Source organism: Coregonus clupeaformis, chromosome 1, assembly GCF_020615455.1.
Source record: "Coregonus clupeaformis isolate EN_2021a chromosome 1, ASM2061545v1, whole genome shotgun sequence".
NCBI lineage: Eukaryota > Metazoa > Chordata > Actinopteri > Salmoniformes > Salmonidae > Coregonus > Coregonus clupeaformis.
Genome location: NC_059192.1, coordinates 32,674,654 through 32,697,000, shown reverse-complemented (window position 1 = coordinate 32,697,000; position 22,347 = coordinate 32,674,654). Strand labels below are relative to the sequence as shown.

The window sequence follows — 22,347 nt, the reverse complement described above, 5'->3', positions numbered from 1 at the left end:
GTGTTGTCTTGATAAGTGCGTGAATTGGACCATTTTCCTTTCCTGTTAAGCATTCAAAATGTAACGAGTACTTTTGGGTGTCAGGTAAAATGTATGGAGTAAAAAGTACATAATTTTCTTTAGGAATGTAGTGAAGTAAAAGTAAAAGTTGTCAAAAATATAAATAGTAAAGTAAAGTACAAATACCCCAAAAAACAACTTAAGTAGTACTTTAAAGTATTTTTACTTAAGTACTTTACGCCACTGGTTGTGTGACAAACTGCACATTTTAGTGACCTTTTATTGTCCCCAGCACAAGGTGCACCTGTGTAATGATCATGCTGTTTAATCAGCTTCTTGATATGCCACACCTGTCAGGTGGATGGATTATCTTGCCAAAGGAGATATGCTCACTAAGAGGGATGTAAACCAATTTGTGCACAACATTTGAGAGCTTTTTGTTCGTATGGAACATTTCTGGGATCTTGTATTTCAGCTCATGAAACATGGGACCAACACTTTACATGTTGCGTTTATATTTTTGTTCGGTGTATTTTCCTGATCCTATGTCTCTCGGATATAGGAGACACTTCAGAAGATAATTCCTTTAGATTTTTTTGGGGACTATCTGTTGTTCCATGTAGTGAATCTGTTATTCAATGTGTTTGTATGGGCTAATAGCAATAAGGCCAAAAATTATTTACCAAATAGTTTGTTTATATTTTTGATACTTTAAGGGGTCTTAAAATTCAAAACCAAATAGCTAAATGACCCTTGGTATGACCTTCTTAAAACAATTCCATATAGCTTAGTAGCCACATTTCAAGGAACAGTGGCAGGAAATGAGCATTGCATCTGTGTGTTACTTTGGAGGCTACATCAGTGTGAATGCATAAATCTGATATAGGTCACATAAAAGTTAGAAGGAAAAACATTTGGATATGAAAATACTCTGAATTGGGTTCTCAGGATGGCTGTGTATATACAGGCAGCCCAATTCTGATGTTTATTGGCAAAATACCTGATCTGATACCTCCAGGGGTGGTCAGGAAGATCTCGTCTATACCCGTCTAAAAATGTGGGCCTCCCTTGATAAAAAAATTAATAAATTAGCCAATCAGCGTTGAGCTGACCTGGTGCAGCAAAACACCCCCCAACGGAGGCCAGTTTGGATTTGGCTTCAGACCAATCAAATCACTTCCTAAGCAAAACACATTTTCAGAAAAACGTGTTTCTCGTTTGCTTGTGTTGATGTCCTGCAGTAGCTAGCTTGCTAAATCGTCCCTTTCCTAAGCCATGGATGGAGATGGGGTTTTGGACTTAATTATCTGTACAGGCTTCTGATCTAACCATAAATTAATATGTTGTGCCACTGGCCTGAGACAATTGAAGTTCAATATGTAGCCTAGATGTAGCTTAGTAGGCTCACATTAACTAGCTAGCCAGCCAACTTCGCTGGTTCATTGTTGCCCATGCCAGGAAATTAGACTAGAAAGCACTTTAGTTTGGTACCCTATGACAACAAAAACTAAAAGTGTACTGTATGACAAAGCCATAGACCGTTTTGCCAACATGAGAGGATGTCTACAAGTAGGGTGAGGCATTTTTTTTTTCTTCTTACACACATACCATGGACAGCCACATGATATTTAGCAACATTGATTGGACTAAATTGTTTTTGATGTCTAAGTTTTTTCTAAATTAGTAGTTGTTTATTTAGTAAACTATCAAACAAAAAACTTGCTTGACCATATTACAGGTGATATAACTGTTTGTTAAATGCAATATTTGCTTTGTGGACTACACCGGACAGATGTTGCTCTCTGGTTTTATGATGAAACAGCCAGTGTGACTTGTCTTATTGTATATCACGGTGGCGTATGAACAAATAGGTTATAGAGCAAACAACGCAATTATCAGAACATAGGTTGTAATATGGCTTTTTTTACTGGCTTGGCTTCCTCAGTTATTTACCCACGTACCGCTACTGGTTGATTATCAAAAGTTACCTGGGCAACTCCTTGATCCTGTTTTGTAGTATACCCCCCTGGTCTTGACTTCCGAAAAATAAACACTTACTATATTCAAGACTCAGGAGAGGTAGCCTAGTCCCAGATCAGTTTGTGCTGTATAGCCAACCCCCTGTGGTCATGTTAGGTATACAGCACAAACAGATCTGGAACCAGGCTACAGCAGAGGGAAAAAAAGGGAAAAGGGGGGACTTGTTTCTCAGTGGGGAGACAATTTATTTTAGAATGAACTTTAGGTAACAATTATAAACCAACCCTAAACAAAAGAGGAAAAATATACATATGTGACTTTGCGGGTAAATATCTGCGTTGGGGTCAAAAAAATCCCAAAGGTCTACTTCCAGAGTTTCTTGATGGACATGTTCTTCTCGCTGTCCTTCTGCATCACCTGGAAAGACACAAAGGATAGGGGTCGTTAGCCAGTGATAATTGACCTTATAAGGAGCCATACTCTCACACCATCATCCCAGACACACCCCAATTCGCATACTGCCCCAACAGATCCACAGATGACGCAATCCCTATTGCCCTCCACACTGCCCTTTCCTACTTGGACAAAAGCAACACTACATGAGAATGCTGTTAATTGATTACAGCTCAGTGTTCAACACCATAACACCCTTCAAGCTCATCACTAAGCTAAGGACCCTGGGACTGACCACCTCACTCTGCAACTGGATCCTGGACTTCCTGACGGGACTCCCCCAGGTGGTGAGGGTAGGCAACACATCCACCACGGGGGCTTCCCAGGGGTGCGTGTTCAGTCCCCTCCTGTACTCCCTGTTCACCCATGACTGCGTGGCCGCGCACGACTCAAACACAATAATTAAGTTTGCCGACAACACGATGGTGGTAGGCCTGATCACTGACAACGATGAGACAGCCTATAGGGAGGTCAGAGACCTGGTAGTGCGGTGCCAGGACAACAACCTCTCCCTCAACGTCGGCAAGACAAAAGGAACTGATCGTTGACTACAGGAAACGGAGGGCCGAGCACGCCCCCATTCACATCGACAGGGCTGAAGTGGGGCAGGTCGAGAGCTTCAAGTTCCTCGCTGTTGCTCCTAGACGTTTACATTTCACAATAACAGCACTTACAGTTGACCAGGGAAGCTCTAGCAGGGCAAAAATTTGACAAACTGACTTGTTGGAAAGGTGGCATCCTATGACAGTGCCACATTGAAAGTCACTGAGCTCTTCAGTAAGGCCATTCTACTGCCAATGTTTGTCTATGGAGATTGCATGGCTGTGTGCTCAACCTTATACAACTGTCAGCAACAGGTGTGGCTGAAATAGCAGAATTCACATACAATATATACAAAAGTAGCTACCTCAATTACCTCGTACCCCTGCATATAGACTCCGTACTATTAACCCTTGTACATAGCCAAGTTATCGTTACTCATTGTGAATCTATTATTACTTATATTACGCATTTTACTTTCCTATTATTTCTCTATTTTCTTTCTCTTTGCATTGTTGGGAAGGGCCCATAAGTAAGCATTGCACTGTTAATCCACACCTGTTGTTTACGAAGCATGTGACAAATACCATTTCATTTTATATTAAAATCAGTGACAAGCAAAACGAAACAACAAAATCAGGGGAAAAGGGTCTGACTGTCCATTTTAATGACAAGATACAGATGGTAAGTTTGTCTGGTCCCAAATCTGTTTGAGCTGTGTATAGCCAACTCCTATAGTTGCTGTCATGTCAAACTGTTTTGGCAAGACAATGACCATAGTAGTTGGAAAGACAACAAACAGATCTGAGACCAGTACAGATATAAGAAAGAATGTATACCTAATCTCTGATCAACACAAGTTAGTATTGATATATTAGGCATGTGGGGATAAGAGGAATAAGGTAAAACAGAGACAAAAGGTCTCTTGGAGAGTGATGGACAGTAAGTGAGACAGATAAACAGGACAGAAGACTAACCTTGGCAACAGCCATCTCAAAGTCCTCCTGGTTGACGTGCACTCTCCTCTCCCTGAGGGCGTACATCCCTGACTCTGTGCACACACCCTGAGATGCAAGAGGGAACAGAAACACACATACAGGTTGTTACCATGGTGAAATAAGGCAATGACCCACAGTGACAAAGTCATTAAGACCCACAGTGGTCGAGCACTAAGGCACTCCAGGAAGAGGGTCACTAATTCCTAGGCTAGTTTTACATGTTCTGCCCTTGTGCATATGCTAGCCCTAATGTAGTGGGCCCCATTCTATAACTTGGGGAGTATCAAGTCAGTGGGTATTCTCTCATGATATTCTACAGTCATACCCTGTAAATGTAAAACCCTGTGGGACATGTGTCCACTACATTGAACTAAACAAAATGTAAAATGGTGAAAAACAGATCAACACAACTGCTAAGGCATTGGATCTCAAACTGGGGGTCCCGACTCCCCGGGGGACCGGGAGAAGGTTTTGAGTGGTGGCGAGTGTGAAACTGAATGAATTCATACACATTATAATAGGCTACTCCATTTGTATTTGATATGCCTTTTGCCAATTCGATCTGGTTACTAACATAGGCCTATGGTGTTGCACCAAATTCTAGTCTCAAAAACATTGAATCTGTGCTTCAGGTGAGCTCTAGGAAGAGTCTTGGTGGTACCAAACCTCTTCCATTTAAGAATGACGGAGGCCACTGTGTTCTTGGGGACCTTCAATGCTGCAGACATTTTTTGGTACCCTTCCCCAGATCTGTGCCTCGACACAATCCTGTTTCATAGCTCTCCAGACAATTCCTTCGACCTCATGGCTTGGTTGTTGCTCTGACATGCACTGTCAACTGTGGGACCTTATATAGACAGGGGTTTGCCTTTCCAAATCATGTCCAATCAATTGAATTTACCACAAGTGGACTCCAATCAAGTTGTAGAAACATCAGGGATGTTCAATAGAAACAGGATGGACCTGAGCTCAATTTAGACTATCATTGCAAATGGTCTGAATACTTATGTAAATAAGGTATGTTTATTAATTTTAATAAAATGTGCAAACATTTCTAAAAACCTGTTTTCGCTTTGTTATTATGAGGTACTTTAACCTCAAGGATCGGACCCTTTTTTTCAAATTTTCGCCTAAAATGACATACCCAAATCTAACTGCCTGTAGCTCAGGACCTGAAGCAAGGATATGCATATTCTTGATACCATTTGAAAGGAAAGACTTTGAAGTTTGTGGAAATGTGAAATTAATGTAGGAGAATATAACACATCTAGTAAAATATAATATAAAAAATGTTTTGTTCCATCATCTTTGAAACGCAAGAGAAAGGCCACAATATAATATTGCAGTTTAGGCGCAATTGTGTGTGTGCAAAGTTTCAGATTGATCCAGTGAAGCATTGCAATACTGGACTATTTTGTATCAAGTCTGCCCAAATGTGCCGAATTAGTCAATTGACACATTTAAGTACATAACTATAGAGAACATACAAAAATGATATGGTAATACTAAATGTAAGTTTACACACTCCCAGGAATGTCATACATGATGGATCATCCCCGGGACCACCCATACGTAAAAATGTATGCGCACATGACTGTAAATCGCTTTGGATAAAAGCATCTGCTAAATGGCATATTATTATATTATTCTCATTAGCTTATACACTAACTTTCACACATCTAGATGGCCGGGCGGGGTGGGTGTGGAGCCAGAGACAGCAGGGGTTCAAACTGTAGATCCCAGTACCTACATTTGAATATAAAAATGGATTTTATCAAACAAAACTATGCTACATTTGATCTCTGAGACCCTTAGGATGACAAATCAGAGCAAGATTACTGAATGTAAGTACATTATTTACCTTCAGAGGTGAATGTATCAAACCAGTTGCTGTGATAAGCTTTTTGTTGTTGTGCACTCTCCTCAAACAATAGCATGGTCTTTTTTCACTGTAATAGCTACTGTAAATCGGACAGTGCAGTTAGATTAACAAGAATTTAAGCTTTCTGCCCATATCAGACATGTCTATGTCCTGGAAAGTTTGCTGTTACTTAATGCTAATCACATTAGCGCAACCGTCCCGTATACGGGACACCGATCCCGTAGAGGTTAATCCATTTTAGAATAAGGGTGAAACGTAAAGGGGTCTGAATACTTTCCGAATGCACTGTAACATGAATGGCCTTGAGCTCAAAATGCAGGTGTAAAATGCAGTTTATTTCTGTGTCCTGCATTTTGAAAATGCATCACCGTTTATGGCTGTAATGACAGGCTTCATTGGCGCAGGGATTGTGTACGTGTGTGCGGGGTGTCTCGAGCTTTGAACCACTCCTTTTTGGGGGTAGCGGGTCAAAAAGTGAGAACCACTGGCCTAAGGGGTAGGGGCTAAAAGACTTCCCTACCAGCCCTCATACACTGAACCCCGTTCCAAACTGTCTCAGCCCTGTGGTAGCCTTCATATGGTTGGCCCCATTCCAAACAGTGTGTCTCAGTCTCTCACCTTAACCTCAGCCCCGGAAGCTCCTGGCATCAGCTCTGCTATCTTCCTCAGGTTAATACCACGCGTCAGGTTCATCTTCCTCGAGTGGATCTTCAGGATGTCCAAACGGGCCTGAGGAGCAGAAATAAATGGGACGGGGCAAGAATTAAGACACTGTAGTAGCAAGCTGTGTCAACGCAAATACACACATTTCAGAGCATGAAGATGCTGGACTAGATTCAATTATATTAATCCTTTATTTAAAAAAAATTTTAAACAATGGTACCAGAATACAGCACTTTTTATTCCAGATGAAATTCTAATAGGGCTGGGAAATGCCAGGGATCTCACAATAAGATATTATCACAATACTTAGGTGAAGATATGTTATGTATTGCGATTATATACAGATTTTATTGCGACTCAATGTACCAAACATATTGCTCACCATATGTCTGCTACAGAGATACAAGAGAGCCATGAGGAAACGAGTTTTGATCAGTCATGGAAATAAAATAGCTGAAAACAAATTGGCTCTCAATTTTAAAAAAGATGGAGAACCATGAAGAAAAAATACTGGAGTTTTGGTGCAGCTACAGCCAACAAGCGTAAAAATAATATTGGAATATTTTCAAAACGATAAGATATCGTAAAAATGTATATCCCGATATGTAACTATCAATTTTTTACAGATCAGCGAAGAATCTGCGTTATAGCACTCTTGACATTTAAAGGTCATTTCTGATTGAGCCGACATATGCAGCGTTTACCGTGAATGAGGTTTCTACAAACATTCCCTTTAAAAAAGGTGCATAGCTGACAAAGCACGATCGGATAGAATCCCGGCCCAAGGCAGATTTGACTAGTTGTATATTATTCATATATATATATTTTTTATCATAATATTTGAGGGGCTAAAAAAACATGCTGGAACAGTACTGACCTCTTCATTGGGAGGGGGGAACTCTATTTTCCTGTCGATGCGGCCGGGCCGGAGCAGGGCAGAGTCCAGGATGTCAATACGGTTGGTGGCCATGATGACCTGAGACAGCACAAACACACAGTATTAGTCCTTTTGGTGTTATTCAGCCTTCTCCCTATTGGCTTCTTTGGTATGCACTTTTCTATATGTTAGCCTGTTAGGGTTAGCCTATGTGACCACCTTCAAAAACAAACAAAAAATTCAATACATCTACTACACGTAAAGGGGAGAAAATATATTGCCATGTTAGAAAAGTAGGTTGTAAATTGCAAGAACATTGGACAAAGGGTTTAGGGAATTAACATGTCTGACCACATAAATGATTCCCTGCTACTCCAGACTGAACATTTGTTCTATAAATTTAACAGAACTAGAAAAAAATATGCTAGTTAGTTCAATCATAATGACTTTGAATACTATAGTCTTGAGTAGCCTTGCATTTACAATTGCACAAGTTTCTGTGCATTTTGTTTTTAGAGGTTTTCTCTGGAAATGGAAACATTTGAAATCCAGGTACATAGTGAAAAGCATAGTTATCAATGTACTGGCTAGCAGTCAATGTGGACTTGGGCATCATACAAAGCAGTAGAAAGATAGAGAGGAGTATGAGATGTGATGAGTATTGTATCAGAGGAAAGTGATACAATGAACAGTAGCCCATTCCAGGAGAATGTTGACATTTTATCACATCATGGACCTACACCAAACATGTAACCCTTAAACCATTTGACCCAAGAGTCAAACTGTGCATTATCAATGGGCCTGTACACCACCTGCAACAGTGAATCTACTCTAGAACTGGCATTCAAACTGAAACCCCCAAATCAAACATTTGGCTCCTATGTTCTTCAGTGCCTCTTATGACATAATAATTAAACTATTCATTACTTTCTCGAATTCCAGGCCCACATTATTGCAGTTTCTAGAACTCATCCACAACATTTTAAAAGGTATATTTAAATAATTGCTTTGACACATTGAATACTACAGTGCCTTCGTATTCAGACCCCTTGACTTTTTCCACCTTTTATTGGGTTACAGCCTTATTCTAAAATTGATTAAATAAAATTAAAATAGTTTTTTCCCCCTCATCAATCTACACACAATAATTAAGACATTTTTGCTAATTTATAAAAAATGGAAATATCACATTTACGTAAATATTCAGACCCTTTACTCAGTACTTTGTTGAAGCACCTTTGGCAGCGATTACAGCCTCGAGTCTTCTTGGGTATGACGCTACAAGCTTGGCACACCTGTATTTGGGGAGTTTCTCCCATTCTTCTCTGCAGATCATCTCAAGCTCTGTCAGCTTGGATGGGAAGTGTTGGTGCACAGCTATTTTCAGGTTTCTCCAGAGATGGTAGATCGGGTTCAAGCCGGGCTCTGGCATTCAGAGACTTGTCCCGAAGCCACTCCTGCGTTGTCTTGGCTGTGTGCTTAGGGTCGTTTGTCCTGTTGGAAGCTGAACCGAGCGCTCTGGAGCAGGTTTCCATCAAGGATCTCTCTGTACTTTACTCCATTCATCTTTGCCTCGATCCTGACTAGTCTCCCAATCCCTGCTGCTGAAAAACATCCCCCCAGCATGAAGCTGCCACCATCATGCTTCACCGTAGGGATGGTGCCAGGTTTCCTCCAGACGTGATGCTTGGCATTCAGGCCAAAGAGTTCAATCTTGGTTTCATCAGACCTTCATTTGCCTTTTGGCAAACTCCAAGCGGGCGGTCATGTGCCTTTTACCGAGGAGTAGCTTCCGTCTGGCCACTATACCATAAAGGTCTAATTGGTGGAGTGCTGCAGAGATGGTTGTCCTTCTGGAAGGTTCTCCCATCTCCACAGAGGAACTCTACAGCTCTGTCAGTGACCATCAGGTTCTTGGTCACCTCCCTGACCAAGGCCCTTCTCCCCCGATTGCGCAGTTTGGCTGTGTGGCCAGCTCTAGGAAGTGTCTTGGTGGTTCCAAACCTCTTCCATTTAAGAAGGATGTCCAGCAATGTCCCCCTTTGCTGCTATAACAGCCTCCACTCTTCTGGAAAGGCTTTCCACTAGATGTTGGAACATTGCTGCAGGGACTTGCTTCCATTCACCCACAAGAGCATTAGTGAGGTCGGGCACTGAGGTTGGCCGATTAGTCCTGTTTCGCAGTCGGCGTTCCAATTCATCCCAAAGGTGTTCGATGGGGTTGAGGTCAGGGCTCTGTGCAGGCCAGTCAAGTTATTCCACACCTATCTCGACAAACCATTTCTGTATGGACCTCGCTTTGTGCACGGGGGCATTGTCATGCTGAAACAGGAAAGGGCCTTCCCCAAACTGTTGCCACAAAGTTGGAAGCACAGAATCGTCTAGAATGTCATTAAATGCTGTATTGTTAAGATTTCCCTTCACTGGAAGTAAGGGGCCTAGCCCAAACCATGAAAAACAGCCCCAGACAATTATTTCTCCTTCACCAAACTATACAGTTGGCACTATGCAGTCGGGCAGGTAGTGTTCTTCTCGCATCCGTCAAATCCAGATTTGTCCGTTGAACTGCCAGATGGTGAAACGTGATTCTTCACTCCAGAGAACGTGTTTCCACTGCTCCAGTCCAATGGCGGCGAGCTTTAGGCATGTAAGCGGCTGCTCGGCCATGGAAACCCATTTCATGAAGCTCCCGACGAACAGTTATTGTGCTGACGTTGCTTCCAGAGGCAGTTTGGAACTCGGTAGTGAGTGTTGCCACAGAGGATAGACCATTATTACACACTGCGCGCTTCAGCACTCGGTGGTCCCGTTCTGTGAGCTTTTGTGGCCTACCACTTCACGGCTGAGCCCTGGTTGTTGCTCCTAGACGTTTCCACATCACAATAACAGCACTTACAGTTGCCCGGGGCAGGTCTAGCAAGGCAGACATTTTATGAACTGACTAGTTGGAAAGGTGGCATCCTATGACGGTGCAACGTTGAAAGTCACTGAGCTCTTCAGTAAGGCCATTCTACTGCCAGTGTTTGTCTATGGAGATTGCATGGCAGTGCGCTCGATTTTATACACCTGTCAGCAACGGGTGTGGCTGAAATAGCCGAATCCACTAATTTGAAGGGGTGTCCACACACAGTGTACTAAGGAATTCTCATAGCAGATGCTAGGTAAATGCTAACGAGCGCATGCAAACATTTACTACTAGGACAGACAACCCAGCTCATAAAGTTATGCAAGTATCTCAAAACGCAGTTTGCAGCAACCACAAAAACAAATAACTTAATCCAGGAGGGGATTGTCTCTGCTGCTGTTACCAAGATGCTTCATCTTGCAAGCTAACGTTAGCCACTTAGCTAACATTAGCAAAACCCAGCTGGAGAGAATTGATTTGGCACATCTTAGAAGTTAACTTAATATTTATAAGATATATTGCTGGCAAACAGTAGTGAATTTCATACAAGTGTAACTTGATAAGCTCACTTAAGTTGCGCTGCCGAGATGACTCACCTCACGAAGCTCCCACTTTGCTTGTTGTGCTTCTTTGTTAACAAACATACGTGGCTGGCTCAAACAGCTGTTTTGAGAAATGATATAGTACCGGTAAGCTCCATAATGAAAGATTATCTAAACGGGCGAAATGATAAACGCAATCTGCTATATCTATTACCTAGTGCACAAGTTGACCGCAGGTATTTATTTAAAAAGCACTAATACTCAAAGTTCAAAACACGTCACTTACCAGAATACTAACAAAATGCTAACAGGTACTAAGGAATCCTCATAGAGAATACCAACTAAATGCAAACAAGCGCATTGCTAACATTTTGTACAGCTTCTGACCTAAACTATACAAGTATAAAAGTAAATAAAAAATGCTGTTCACAGTTTGCTGCACGCACAAAACTAATATTAGCAAAACAAGGCTCTTGATCCAGGAGGAGATTCTCTGCTGTTACCAAACAAATTATTGATTTCGGAAGCCGCTAACCACTTAGCTGGATAGCAAACTAGTTACTAAATTAGCAAACCAAATACACAACAATTGGCATGCTGATTGCAGGAATGTCCACCAGAGCTGTTGCCAGATCATTTAATGTTTATTTCTCTACCATAAGCCACCTCCAACGTCATATTAGAGATTCACAGCCACAGACCACGTGTAAACACGCCAGCCCAGGACCTCCACATCCGTCTTTTTCACCTGCGGGATCGTCTGAGACCAGCCACCCGGACAGTTGATGAAATTGTGGGTTTGCACAACTGAAGAATTTCTGCACAAACTGTCAGAAACCGTCTCAGGGAAGCTCATCTGCGTGCTCGTCGTCCTCACCAGGATCTTGACCTGACTGCAGTTCGGCGTCGTATCTGACTTCAGTGGGCAAATGCTCACCTTCGATGGCCACTGGCACGCTGGAGAAGTGTGCTCTTCACGGATGAATCCCGGTTTCAACTGTACCGGGCAGATGGCAGACAGCGTGTATGGCGTTGTGTGGGTGAGCGGTTTGCTGATGTCAACGTTGTGAACAGAGTGCCCCATGGTGGCGGTGGGGTTATGGTATGGGCAGGCATAAGCTACGGAGAATGAACACAATTGCATTTTATCGATGGCAATTTGAATGCACAGAGATACCGTGACGAGACCCTGAGGCCAATTGTCGTGCCATTCATCCACCGCCATCACCTCATGTTTCAGTATGATAATGCATAGCCCCATGTCTGTACACAATTCCTGGAAGCTGAAATGTCCCCGTTTTTCCATGGCCTGCATACTCAGCAGACATGTCACCCATTGAGCATGTTTTGGATGCTCTGGATCAACGTGTACAACAGCGTGTTCCAGTTCCCGCCAATAACCAGCAACTTCGCACAGCCATTGAAAAGGAGTGGGACAACATTCTACAGGCCAAAATCAACTGCCTGATCAATTCTATGCGAAGGAGATGTGTTGCATGAGGCAAATGGTGGTCACACCAGTTACTGACTGGTTTTCTGACCCATGCCCCTACCTTAAGGTATCTGTGACCAACAGATGCATATCTGTATTCCCAGTCATGTGAAATCCATAGATAAGCGCCTAATTAATTTATTTCAATTGACTGATTTCCTTATGTGAACTGTAACTCAGTAAAATCCTTGAAATTGTTGCATGTTGCGTTTATATTTTTGTTCAGTGTATATCGCACAGTTCGGGCCTGATCTGATTTATCTCTAGAGAAACTGCGCATTGAGCTCACAGAAAAAGAAAAAAAAGAAACAGAATTAAAATAATTGAACTGACATTAGTTGTTTAAAAATAACCACCATTTTGGTTAATCGCTCAGCACTATCTGAAGGTCTTAGTCAGGCTGACAATGATGCTACACGCAGCTGTCTCTGACTACCTGTCTGTTTCGGTGATTCAAGTTGTATTAATTTGAACAGGAAAAATACAAAATGAAAAGAAATTGCTCAACAGGACAAGTGATGGGGTGTTACTAGACATCCCTGACCTGTCTCTTTTGAAAGGTCACGTTACGTGTTCTCTCCCCTTTCCTAGGGTATATTGACTAGCAGCTTCAGTGTTGATGTTAAGATTTACATGTGATATAAATGTTTAAAATGGTAATGGATGTTAAGTGAAGACTAATAATAATTATTATAAGACTTGTTTTAGTCTGCCCATGTTAGGTGAGGGCGCCATGCAATAAGTAATAGTGGTACTACCGTGACTATAACATGTCCACAACATACAGTATGTGACATCACGCTCTGAACTCTGATTTTCTATTTGTAGGACGCAAATTCGATATGAGAAACATACACCATTATTCATTGGCGGGTGGAAATGTTAGCTTGCCAACTCAGATGCTAACATCAGCTAGCTAGTTAGCTAACGTTAATAACTTTGTGTGTAATAATTTGCGATATTGAAACATACATGCAACTATAATGTGCTTCTGATCAACTATAACCGAAGCATTATTTCGAACACTTGCATATCTCGAGTTGCATTGCAAATTACCCAGTCAGGAACTAAGTTTGTTATGTGGAGTGTGTGATGACACAGCTGCCAAGGAAGGCAACGTTAGTGATCACACAGGGAGAAGATTTTTTGCACCTCTCTTATATAGCTCATTGGCTGATACACTTTTGGCCAGACCCCCTATTCTGAGATCAACACGCCGAATATATTGAATATATTCTTTATCTGCATTTATTGCTAACTACTATACGGGGGGCCAGTATGAAAAAATTTATGCACTCACTAACTGTATGTCACTCTGGATAAGAGCGTCTGCTAAATGACTAAAATGTAAATGTTATAATCATCTTAATTTAAAAAATATATAGCATCACAGAGAACATGCAAATACAGATTGATAGGTTGCAGAGTGCTAGAGTGGGTGGGAGGACAGTGAATAGAGGACAATAGAGTAGCTAGAGTGTGATTGATGGTGAGCATGGAAAGAAAGTGTTGTCAGAGAGTACCGACAGGAGAGTGACAGAAATCAATCAGCGGAGAAAAGCCACTGAGGAAGTGGTGTCAAGAGTGTTATAGCAGAGGGATAGCATACAAGTAAGTAAGGGTGCAAACAGAGGGTGTGTGGTGTTATATAGAGTGAGTGTTATTGTAGAGTAGGCCACATTATAAAGCATAATCAAGAAGACAGTGGTGTATCTGTGTGTACGTACGTGTCACCCACCTTGATGTTCTTGGTGGCCTCGAAGCCATCCAGCTGGTTCAGCAGCTCCAGCATGGTCCTCTGCACCTCGCTGTCGCCCCCGCTGCCCCCCTCCAGACGTGACGAGCCGATCGAGTCAATCTCGTCCATGAAGATGATGGAGGGCGCGTGCTCACGGGCCATGACGAACAGCTCACGCACCATGCGGGCACCTGGGATGGGGAAGACAGAGCAGGGTTACAGCCAGCAGTGTGATTTTAGCGAAATACTAATAATAACAGCTTCTGTTTTACAAATCGCATGGTGAGAGACATTTAGCCTACTATCACTAAGTGCTACATGAAAATGGACTGAAATGCACTTAAACGTGCTGGAGCTGGCTAAACAGCAGCTATTTGGAGAACGGAAGCAGCAAAATATCTCCCTGATTCTGGAAATCCCCTGACATTACGGAATTACTAGACGCTTGGGAACCCTGTCGAATGGTAACCGAAATGGCTGACCGAATGACCGCTGATGACTCACCCTCTCCAATGAACTTCTGCACTAGCTCTGAGCCAGACACCCTGATAAAGGTGCAGTCGGTGTGGTGGGCCACAGCTCTGGCCAGCAGGGTCTTCCCTGTGCCCGGGGGGCCGTACAGCAGCACGCCCTGGTGGCGAGACACACAACAATGGAGGTTAGACATCCCAAGGTGCATCTCAAATGTCATGATGTATTTTATTGTGCTAGAATTAACTGGTGTCACTTTTTTCTGTTCCTTCTGGGAATCAAGACTGCTGAGGTTTATATGTGATAAATGCTGTGGAGCATTGACAGAAAAAGAACTTAGGACACTCCCAACAAGGTATGAAAAAGTCTGACAAAAGTTTGATTTTGGGAGTGTTGTATACCTTTAAGACAGTATATGTTGCCTACTCTATAAGCTTATAAGGTCAACTCTAATGCAAAAAGTAATTGAGTTTACCTTATAAGCTCATAGTGGGTACTGGGTAACATATACAGTTGATATGACCTGTGAATTAACCAAGAACCCAATAAGGGGCTTTCCCTTTTGGGCCACCCACCTTGGGCTGCGCAATGCCGAGGGCCTCGAAGAGCTCTGGGTGCTTGACTGGCAGCTCGATCACTTCCTTGATCTCCTTGATCTGCTTGTCCAGGCCGCCAATCATCTCATAGGTGGAGTCGGGTACCTTCTCCACCATCATGAGGGAGACCAGCGGGTCTACCTTGTTGGGCAGAATCTTGTGCAGGGTGTAGCTGTCGTTGCGCAGCGCCACACGGCAATTTGGAGTCACCTGGTGGGAATGGGCAGCGGGGTTAATCAGTGTGATACAGTCCTGAATAATGAGGAAGTTTGTTGCATTTATTCTTAATTTCATTGTGTTTTCATGTTTTTTTCCTTCTGTGCAGCCACCTGAATTGGATGGGGATATTTGTTTTCCAACTGAATTTTATTCCCTTAACACCCAAACCAACTAGACAAAAACAAAATAAATATTATAGTTCAATTATGGTTGTGTTAATAATCTGTATGTACACAGATACATGTACCTTTGTACATTTAAACATTAAGTTCACACCACATTGGGGTCAAATATCAACAACGTGTCCATACTTACATCATTGATGTCAATGTTCTTATCCACATCCACCACGAATTTCCCCTCTGGATGGACCTGGAAACAATGAAGTAGTTACAGTAGTAGACTGTCAGTGTCATCTAGCTGCAGCTACAGTATACCACCGTAAAAGTTTGTGTTAGGCCTATATTTCAGCAAAACAAGGCTACTATACACACCTTGACCAGCACTTTCTTTTTGTCCATGGCCCTCACCACCTCTCCAACATAGGAACCTTGCTCCTGTAGCAACTGCAGCTCCTCACGAAGGAGACGCACTGGGGACAAAGCAAATTGATTTTTAACAATAACTACCAATTCATAAAGTGCATGTTTCTGAGTGCCATTTTGTTTGAAAGTGCTGGATAGCTAACAATCATTCCTACCTTTTGCATTGAGTTCATTCCTCTGAGCCTGTAGACGTCTGAGATTCTGACTCTTGTCATTCACTGTCAACTGGAGGCAGAGAGACCATTTATTTCTTAGCTTCACAAAGGATATTAGCAGTGTCACTATGGTGTCAATAGACAACATGTAGCTAACAGTCAATTAAATGAAAACTTGTGTTTGCTTACCTGTAATTCTTCTATTTTAGACAGGTAGTATTGCCGGAGACCAGAACCACATTTACTGTCCTCCATCTCCATCTGCAAAACACAGACAGACATTCAATAACAGTGAGATCTTTGTTGTAAAGTTGTCAAGTAAACAATGTAGCTAGCTAACGTTAACTTGCTGGCTAATTATCTAACATTAAGGTGACTAACGCCTTGTAGCTAGCTGTACATGCCTAATTATCTAGCAAAACTAACATAGAATTGTCTAAATACTCCTCTTGGAAATATAGCCAGCAATATAATAACTACAGTTAACTGACAAGTGTCATTCTGGCAGCTCTTTAGCTAACGTCAGCTAGCTACAAAACGTAGTCTTTAAATGTATATTTCCTAAAGAAGCTAACGCGTTAGGGTGCTAGCTAGCTAACTAGCAATAATTTTGTCAATTTTACCTAACTTCTACTGAGTTATTTATAGTCACAAATATAAGGAATGTCACTGAAACAATGATCAATTAGATGAGTTAACGTTAGCTAGAAAACTAAAAGCGAGCTATCTAGCTTGCTAAAAGTAGCTAACTAGCTAGCTAGTTTACAATGAGACAGCAAACCGTCAGGATTCTCTATTTTGACAATCGTTTTGGTCTCTTCAAAACGGTTCTATCAACTTCTGACATGTACCAACTTTACAGAACACATTGTTAAGTGTCTCTATTCAATGCCGTACCTACAATATTCCCCTAAGTGTGAAGAATTCATAATAAAGACCAAAAAATCACTTACATGATGGTCCATTCCGTCCAGCGCCATCTTGAAATTCCAAACTTCCGTTGGACAAAAGCGTACATCCGAAATACGAATCTCTTCTTCAGTAAATGTTCTACAATTAAAATTGGAGCCTACTGCCGCCTGCTGTACTGGAGGTATAGTACAGTCAAACACTAAACTTGAAATGAAAGGTAATTACATTTACATTTTAGTCATTTAGCAGACGCTCTTATCCAGAGCGACTTACAGTTAGTGAGTGCATACATTATTTTTTTTATTTTTCATACTGGCCCCCTGTGGGAATCGAACCCACAACCCTGGCGTTGCAAACGCCATGCTCTACCAACTGAGGTACATCCCTGCCAGCCATTCCCTCCCCTACCCTGGACGACGCTGGGCCAATTGTGCGCCGCCCCATGGGTAATAATACTTGTCCTTGTTGCAAATACCATATCTATTTCGAAAAGCTGTGCCAGTCAAATTTGTTGAAGATTGTAAAATCAATTTGCATGGTCCTATGAGTGGGCCTGATGTACCATATTAGCTATATCAATACTGTGCAATAAGTGTGCAATATACACAGAGTGTACAAAACATTAGGAACACCGGCTCTTTCCATGACAGACTGACCCGGTGAATCCAGGTGAAAGCTATGATCCCTTATTGATGTCACCTGTTAAATCTACTTAAATCAGTGAAGATGAAGGGGAGGAGACAGGTTAAAGAAGGATTTTTAAGCCTTGAGACATGAATTGTGTATGTGTGCCATTCAGAGGGTGAAAAGATTTAAGTGCCACTGAACGGGGTATGGTAGTATGTGCCAGGCGCACCGGTTTGAGTGTGTGAAGAACTGCAACTCTGCTGGGTTTTTCACACTCAACAGTTTCCCGTGTGTATCAAGAATGGTCCACCACCCAAAGGACACCCAGCCAACTTGAAACAACTGTGGGAAGCATTGGAGTCAACATGGGCCAGCATCCCTGTGGAATGCTTTTGACACCTTGTAGAGTCCATGCCCTGACAAATTGAGTTCTGAGGGCAAAAGGGTGTGCAACTTAATTTTAGGAAGGTGTTCCTAATGTTTTGTGCACTCAATGTATATGATAAATCATTACGTTTTGAATGCATTTCAAAATAGACTGGCATTGAATATGTGGTCTTCGACTTATCAGTTAAACGGACTGGCTTGTCTATTCCAGCACAAGTTTGTTCAAGCCAGCTCCCAGCAGCACACAAGGACATAGATGTGTGGTTAGTTCGGCCGTTATTTGAGGAGAGTAATAAACAGGTAAGACCAGCCATACCGGTTTAAGCAGTCCTATTCTGTAAACGGCCACAGGCTTCTTAACCAGCCTGAACATGAACACATTGGGCATGCGTGAGAGGCCAGCTCTTAAGCCTCCACTGTATAGCTGAAAACATAGCCTGGTCCCAGATCTGTTTGTGATGAACAAACAACTCTTTTAAACGGTTAACTTTTTCTTTTACAAACAAATCTCTATTTTGGATGTAAATGGCATGTTATGGAAGTGTCCAGACACTTTTGCGATATCACTTGTTTTTGAGAAACTTACACCAACCAACAATATACTTCCTCATCCTCGTTCTGCGGTATGGGGGCTTGAATGAAACAAACAAAAGCTCTAAAAACACCCAAATACGTCCTTTTAGAAAGGGGAACACTATCACTATAGTGATGCAGGTCTTTAGAAGTTGTACACATGAAATTGTGGTATTCCGAACTTTATCTGCAAGTTGCACAAAATTGAATTTAACGTTGCGGATAAAGTTTGGAATGAGATAATTTCATGTGTACAACATCTACAAGACCTGCATCACTGTACTTTCCATTTCTAAAATGACTTATTTGGGTGTTTTTGGAGCTTTTGTTAATGTTTTATTTGAGCACCCATACAGCAGAATAAGAAAGTCAATCGCTGGTTGGGGTAAGTTTCTCAAAAACAAGTGAAATAGCAACAAAAACACAACAGTTTGGACACTTCTATAACATACCATTTACATCCCAAATTCTGATTTGGTTGTAAAAAAGTAAACTTCTCCTTTAAGTTCATTTTCATGCTAAAGTTTGGCAATGAGAATGACTGTATGAGTTGGCTGTACAAACAGATCTAGGACCAGTGAGAAAGTTAGAGGCATAAATACACGATATATACACAAAAGCATATGGACACGTATTCAAATTAGTGGATTCGGCTATTTCAGTCACACCCGTTGCTGACAGGTGTATAAAATCCAACACACAGCCATGCAATCGCCATAGACAAACATTTGCAGTAGAATGGCCTTACTAAAGAGCTCAGTGACTTCCAACGTGGCACCGTCATCGGATGCCACCTTTCCAACTAGTCAGTTCATAACATTTCTGCCCTGCTAGAGCTGTTATTGTGAAGTGGAAACGTAGAGGAGCAACAATGGCTCAGCCGTGAAGTGTTAACCCACACAAGCTTACAGAACGGGACTGCTGAGTGCTGAAGCGCGTAGCGCATAACAATCGCCTGTCCCAGATGCAACACTCACCACTGAGTTCCAAACTGCCTCTGAAAGCAATGTCAGCACAAGAACTGTTCGTCGGGAGCTTCATGTAATGGGTTTCCATGGACGAGCAGCCGCACACAAGCCTAAGATCACCATGCGCAATGCCGAAGGGCCGGCTGGAGTGGTATATAACGCGTTCTCTGGAGTGATGAATCACACTTCACCATCTGGCAGTTCGACAGCCGAATCTGGGTTTGGCGGATGCCAGGAGAACACTACCTGACCCAATGCATAGTGCCAACAGATTGGGGGAGGAGGAATAATGGTCTGGGGCTGTTTTTCATGGTTCGGGCTAGGCCTCTTAGCTCCAGTGAAGGGAAATCTTAACTCTACAGCATACAATGACATTCTAGATGATTCTGTGAGTGAGGTCCATACAGAAATGGTTTATCGAGATCGGTGTGGAAGAACTTGACTGGCCTGCACAGAGCCCTGACCTCAACCCCATCGAACACCTTTGGGATGAATTGGAACGCCAACTGCGAGCCAGGTCTAATTGCCCAACATCAGTGCCCGACCTCACTAATGCTCATGGCTGAATGGAAGCAAGTCCCTGCAGCAAAGTTCCAACATTCCCAGAAGAGTGAAGGCTGTTATAGCAGTTGGTCCCCAACTCCATATTAATGCCCATGATATCGGAATAAGATATTCGACAAGCAGGTGTCCACATACTTCTCATTATGTAGTGTATCATACACAGCAGCAGAGGTAACTCTGGGTCTTCCATTCCTGTGGAGGTCCTCATGAGAGCCAGTTTCATCATAGCGCTTGATGGTTTTTGCGTATTGACTGACCTTCATGTCTTAAAGTAATGATGGACTGTCGTTTCTTTTTGCTTATTTGAGCTGTTCTTGCCATAATATGGACTTGGTCTTTTAGCAAATAGGGCTATCTTCTGTATACCCCCCACCCCCACCCACCTTGTCACAACACAACTGATTGGCTCAAACGCATTAAGGAAAGAAATTCCACAAATTCACTTTTAAGAAGGCACACCTGTTAATTGAAATGCAGTCCAGATGACTACCTCATGAAGCTGGTTGAGAGAATGCCAAGAGTGTGCAAAGCTGTCATCAAGGCAAAGAAAGGGTGGCTATTTGAAGAATCTCAAATATAAAATATATTTTGATTTGTTTAACACTTTTTTGGTTACTACATGATTCCATGTGTTATTTCATAGTTTTGATGTCTTCACTATTATTCTACAAATGTAACAAATAGTAAAAATAAAGAAAAACCCTTGAATTAGTAGGTGTCCAAACTTTTGTACATAAAGTGCAAATTTCCAAAAGGTAAAACAGATGTATGAATACACCCTCAAATAAAAAGGTGACATTCTGTACTGTCACCTCATATAAAACGTTTGATCTCAAATCCAAAATGCTTGAGTATAGAGCCCAGAAATGTTTTAGCTTCACTGTCCAAATAAAAATACGTAGAAATGTTTCTTCAAGTATATTTATTTAACAAAATATTCCAAAGGCACTCCCGAGTATAATTGTATAAAAGCTTTCGATTGAGGATACAAAACATGCAAACTCTTTTACAAAGATGTCGTAGAAAATCAAGAGGAACAGGCACAACAGTGAGATTCCGTGAAACGTAACTGCCCTGTTTCACAAGAACAATTTTGACAAAATCCGATTTTTGGAATGTTCATAGGCATTTTGACATTTTCCTAAAGTAAAAACCTGCATATAAAATGCAACATATAAAGTGTTGGTCCCATGTTTCATGAGCTAAAATAAAATAAAATAAATCACAGAAATGTTCCATACACACAAAAAGCGTATTTCTCTCAATGTTTGTGCACACATTTGTTTACATCCCGGTTAGTGAGCATTTCTCTTTTGCCAAGATAACCCATCCACTTGACAGGTGTGGCAATTCAAGAAGCTGATTAAACAGAATGATCATTACACAGGCGCACCTTGTGCAGGGGACAACAGAAGGCCACTAAAATGTGTAGTTTCTGTCTGTAATAGCCCTTTTGTGGGGAAAAACTCATTCTGATTGTCTGGGCCAGGCCCACCCATGGCTGCACCCTTGCCCAGTCATGTGAAATCCAGATTAGGGCCTAATTCTTTTTTTTCAATTGACTGCTTTCCTTATATGAACTGTAACTCAGTAAAGTTGTTGCATGTTGCGTTTATATTTTTGTTCAGTATAGATTAAAGGGATAATCCAACCCCAGAAATTAAAATCATGAAAATCCTGTCAATTTGGGGAAAGCCTGTTCCATCAGTGGGTAAAATAAAAAATGTCCACATGATTTAACTTCTAAGTGGTCAGTCTGTCAAAATCAGGAAATCGTGTAGGAACGCATCATAGCTACATGGTTCTTGTCACTGGAGATAGGGGATAACACACTATCACATTTAATTGCGCTTTTAAAACAATGACCTGCACTCCAGATCGCCAAATCTGCCAACAGATGGTATGGGCGTACTTGTCTAGAACACATCCATCCATTTATACCGTCATGACAAAGTACATATTTTGCTTAGATGTGCTCAATGTAAACAGTGTACCAAATTATTCAACCCAGTTTCTCCTTCAAGTACCATATCGCAATGCACCCTGTGTGTCTGTGGGAAAGAGCCATAGTTGCCAAAGCAACATACTCTGCACTTGCTGTGGGCCAATGACTGTATATATGAAACTCTGGGCAGAGACGAACTACAAGACTCCTAAATTGATAGTGCAGTTTGATTAGGTGATTTTACAGCTTGCTCGCTACTTCACATGCTGATATTGACTTTGACATCATTGTGTGTAGTTACGTTTGCTAGCTAAC

General features: G+C 41.8%; 1 protein-coding gene across 1 annotated transcript; it reads right to left on the bottom strand.

The window, feature by feature from the left end:
- Positions 1-2,204: 2,204 nt before the first annotated feature.
- Positions 2,205-17,073, bottom strand: LOC121566833 (26S proteasome regulatory subunit 8-like). The gene is made up of 12 exons (XM_041876714.1): positions 17,010-17,073; positions 16,246-16,317; positions 16,057-16,126; positions 15,851-15,948; positions 15,672-15,728; positions 15,117-15,347; positions 14,575-14,701; positions 14,071-14,261; positions 7,394-7,492; positions 6,472-6,582; positions 3,951-4,037; positions 2,205-2,397 (listed from the first exon to the last, which is right to left on the bottom strand). Exons 1-12 carry the CDS (start codon positions 17,034-17,036, stop codon positions 2,344-2,346), a joined length of 1,224 nt encoding a protein of 407 aa, XP_041732648.1. The 5' UTR covers positions 17,037-17,073; the 3' UTR covers positions 2,205-2,343.
- Between the last annotated feature and the right edge of the window lie 5,274 nt (positions 17,074-22,347).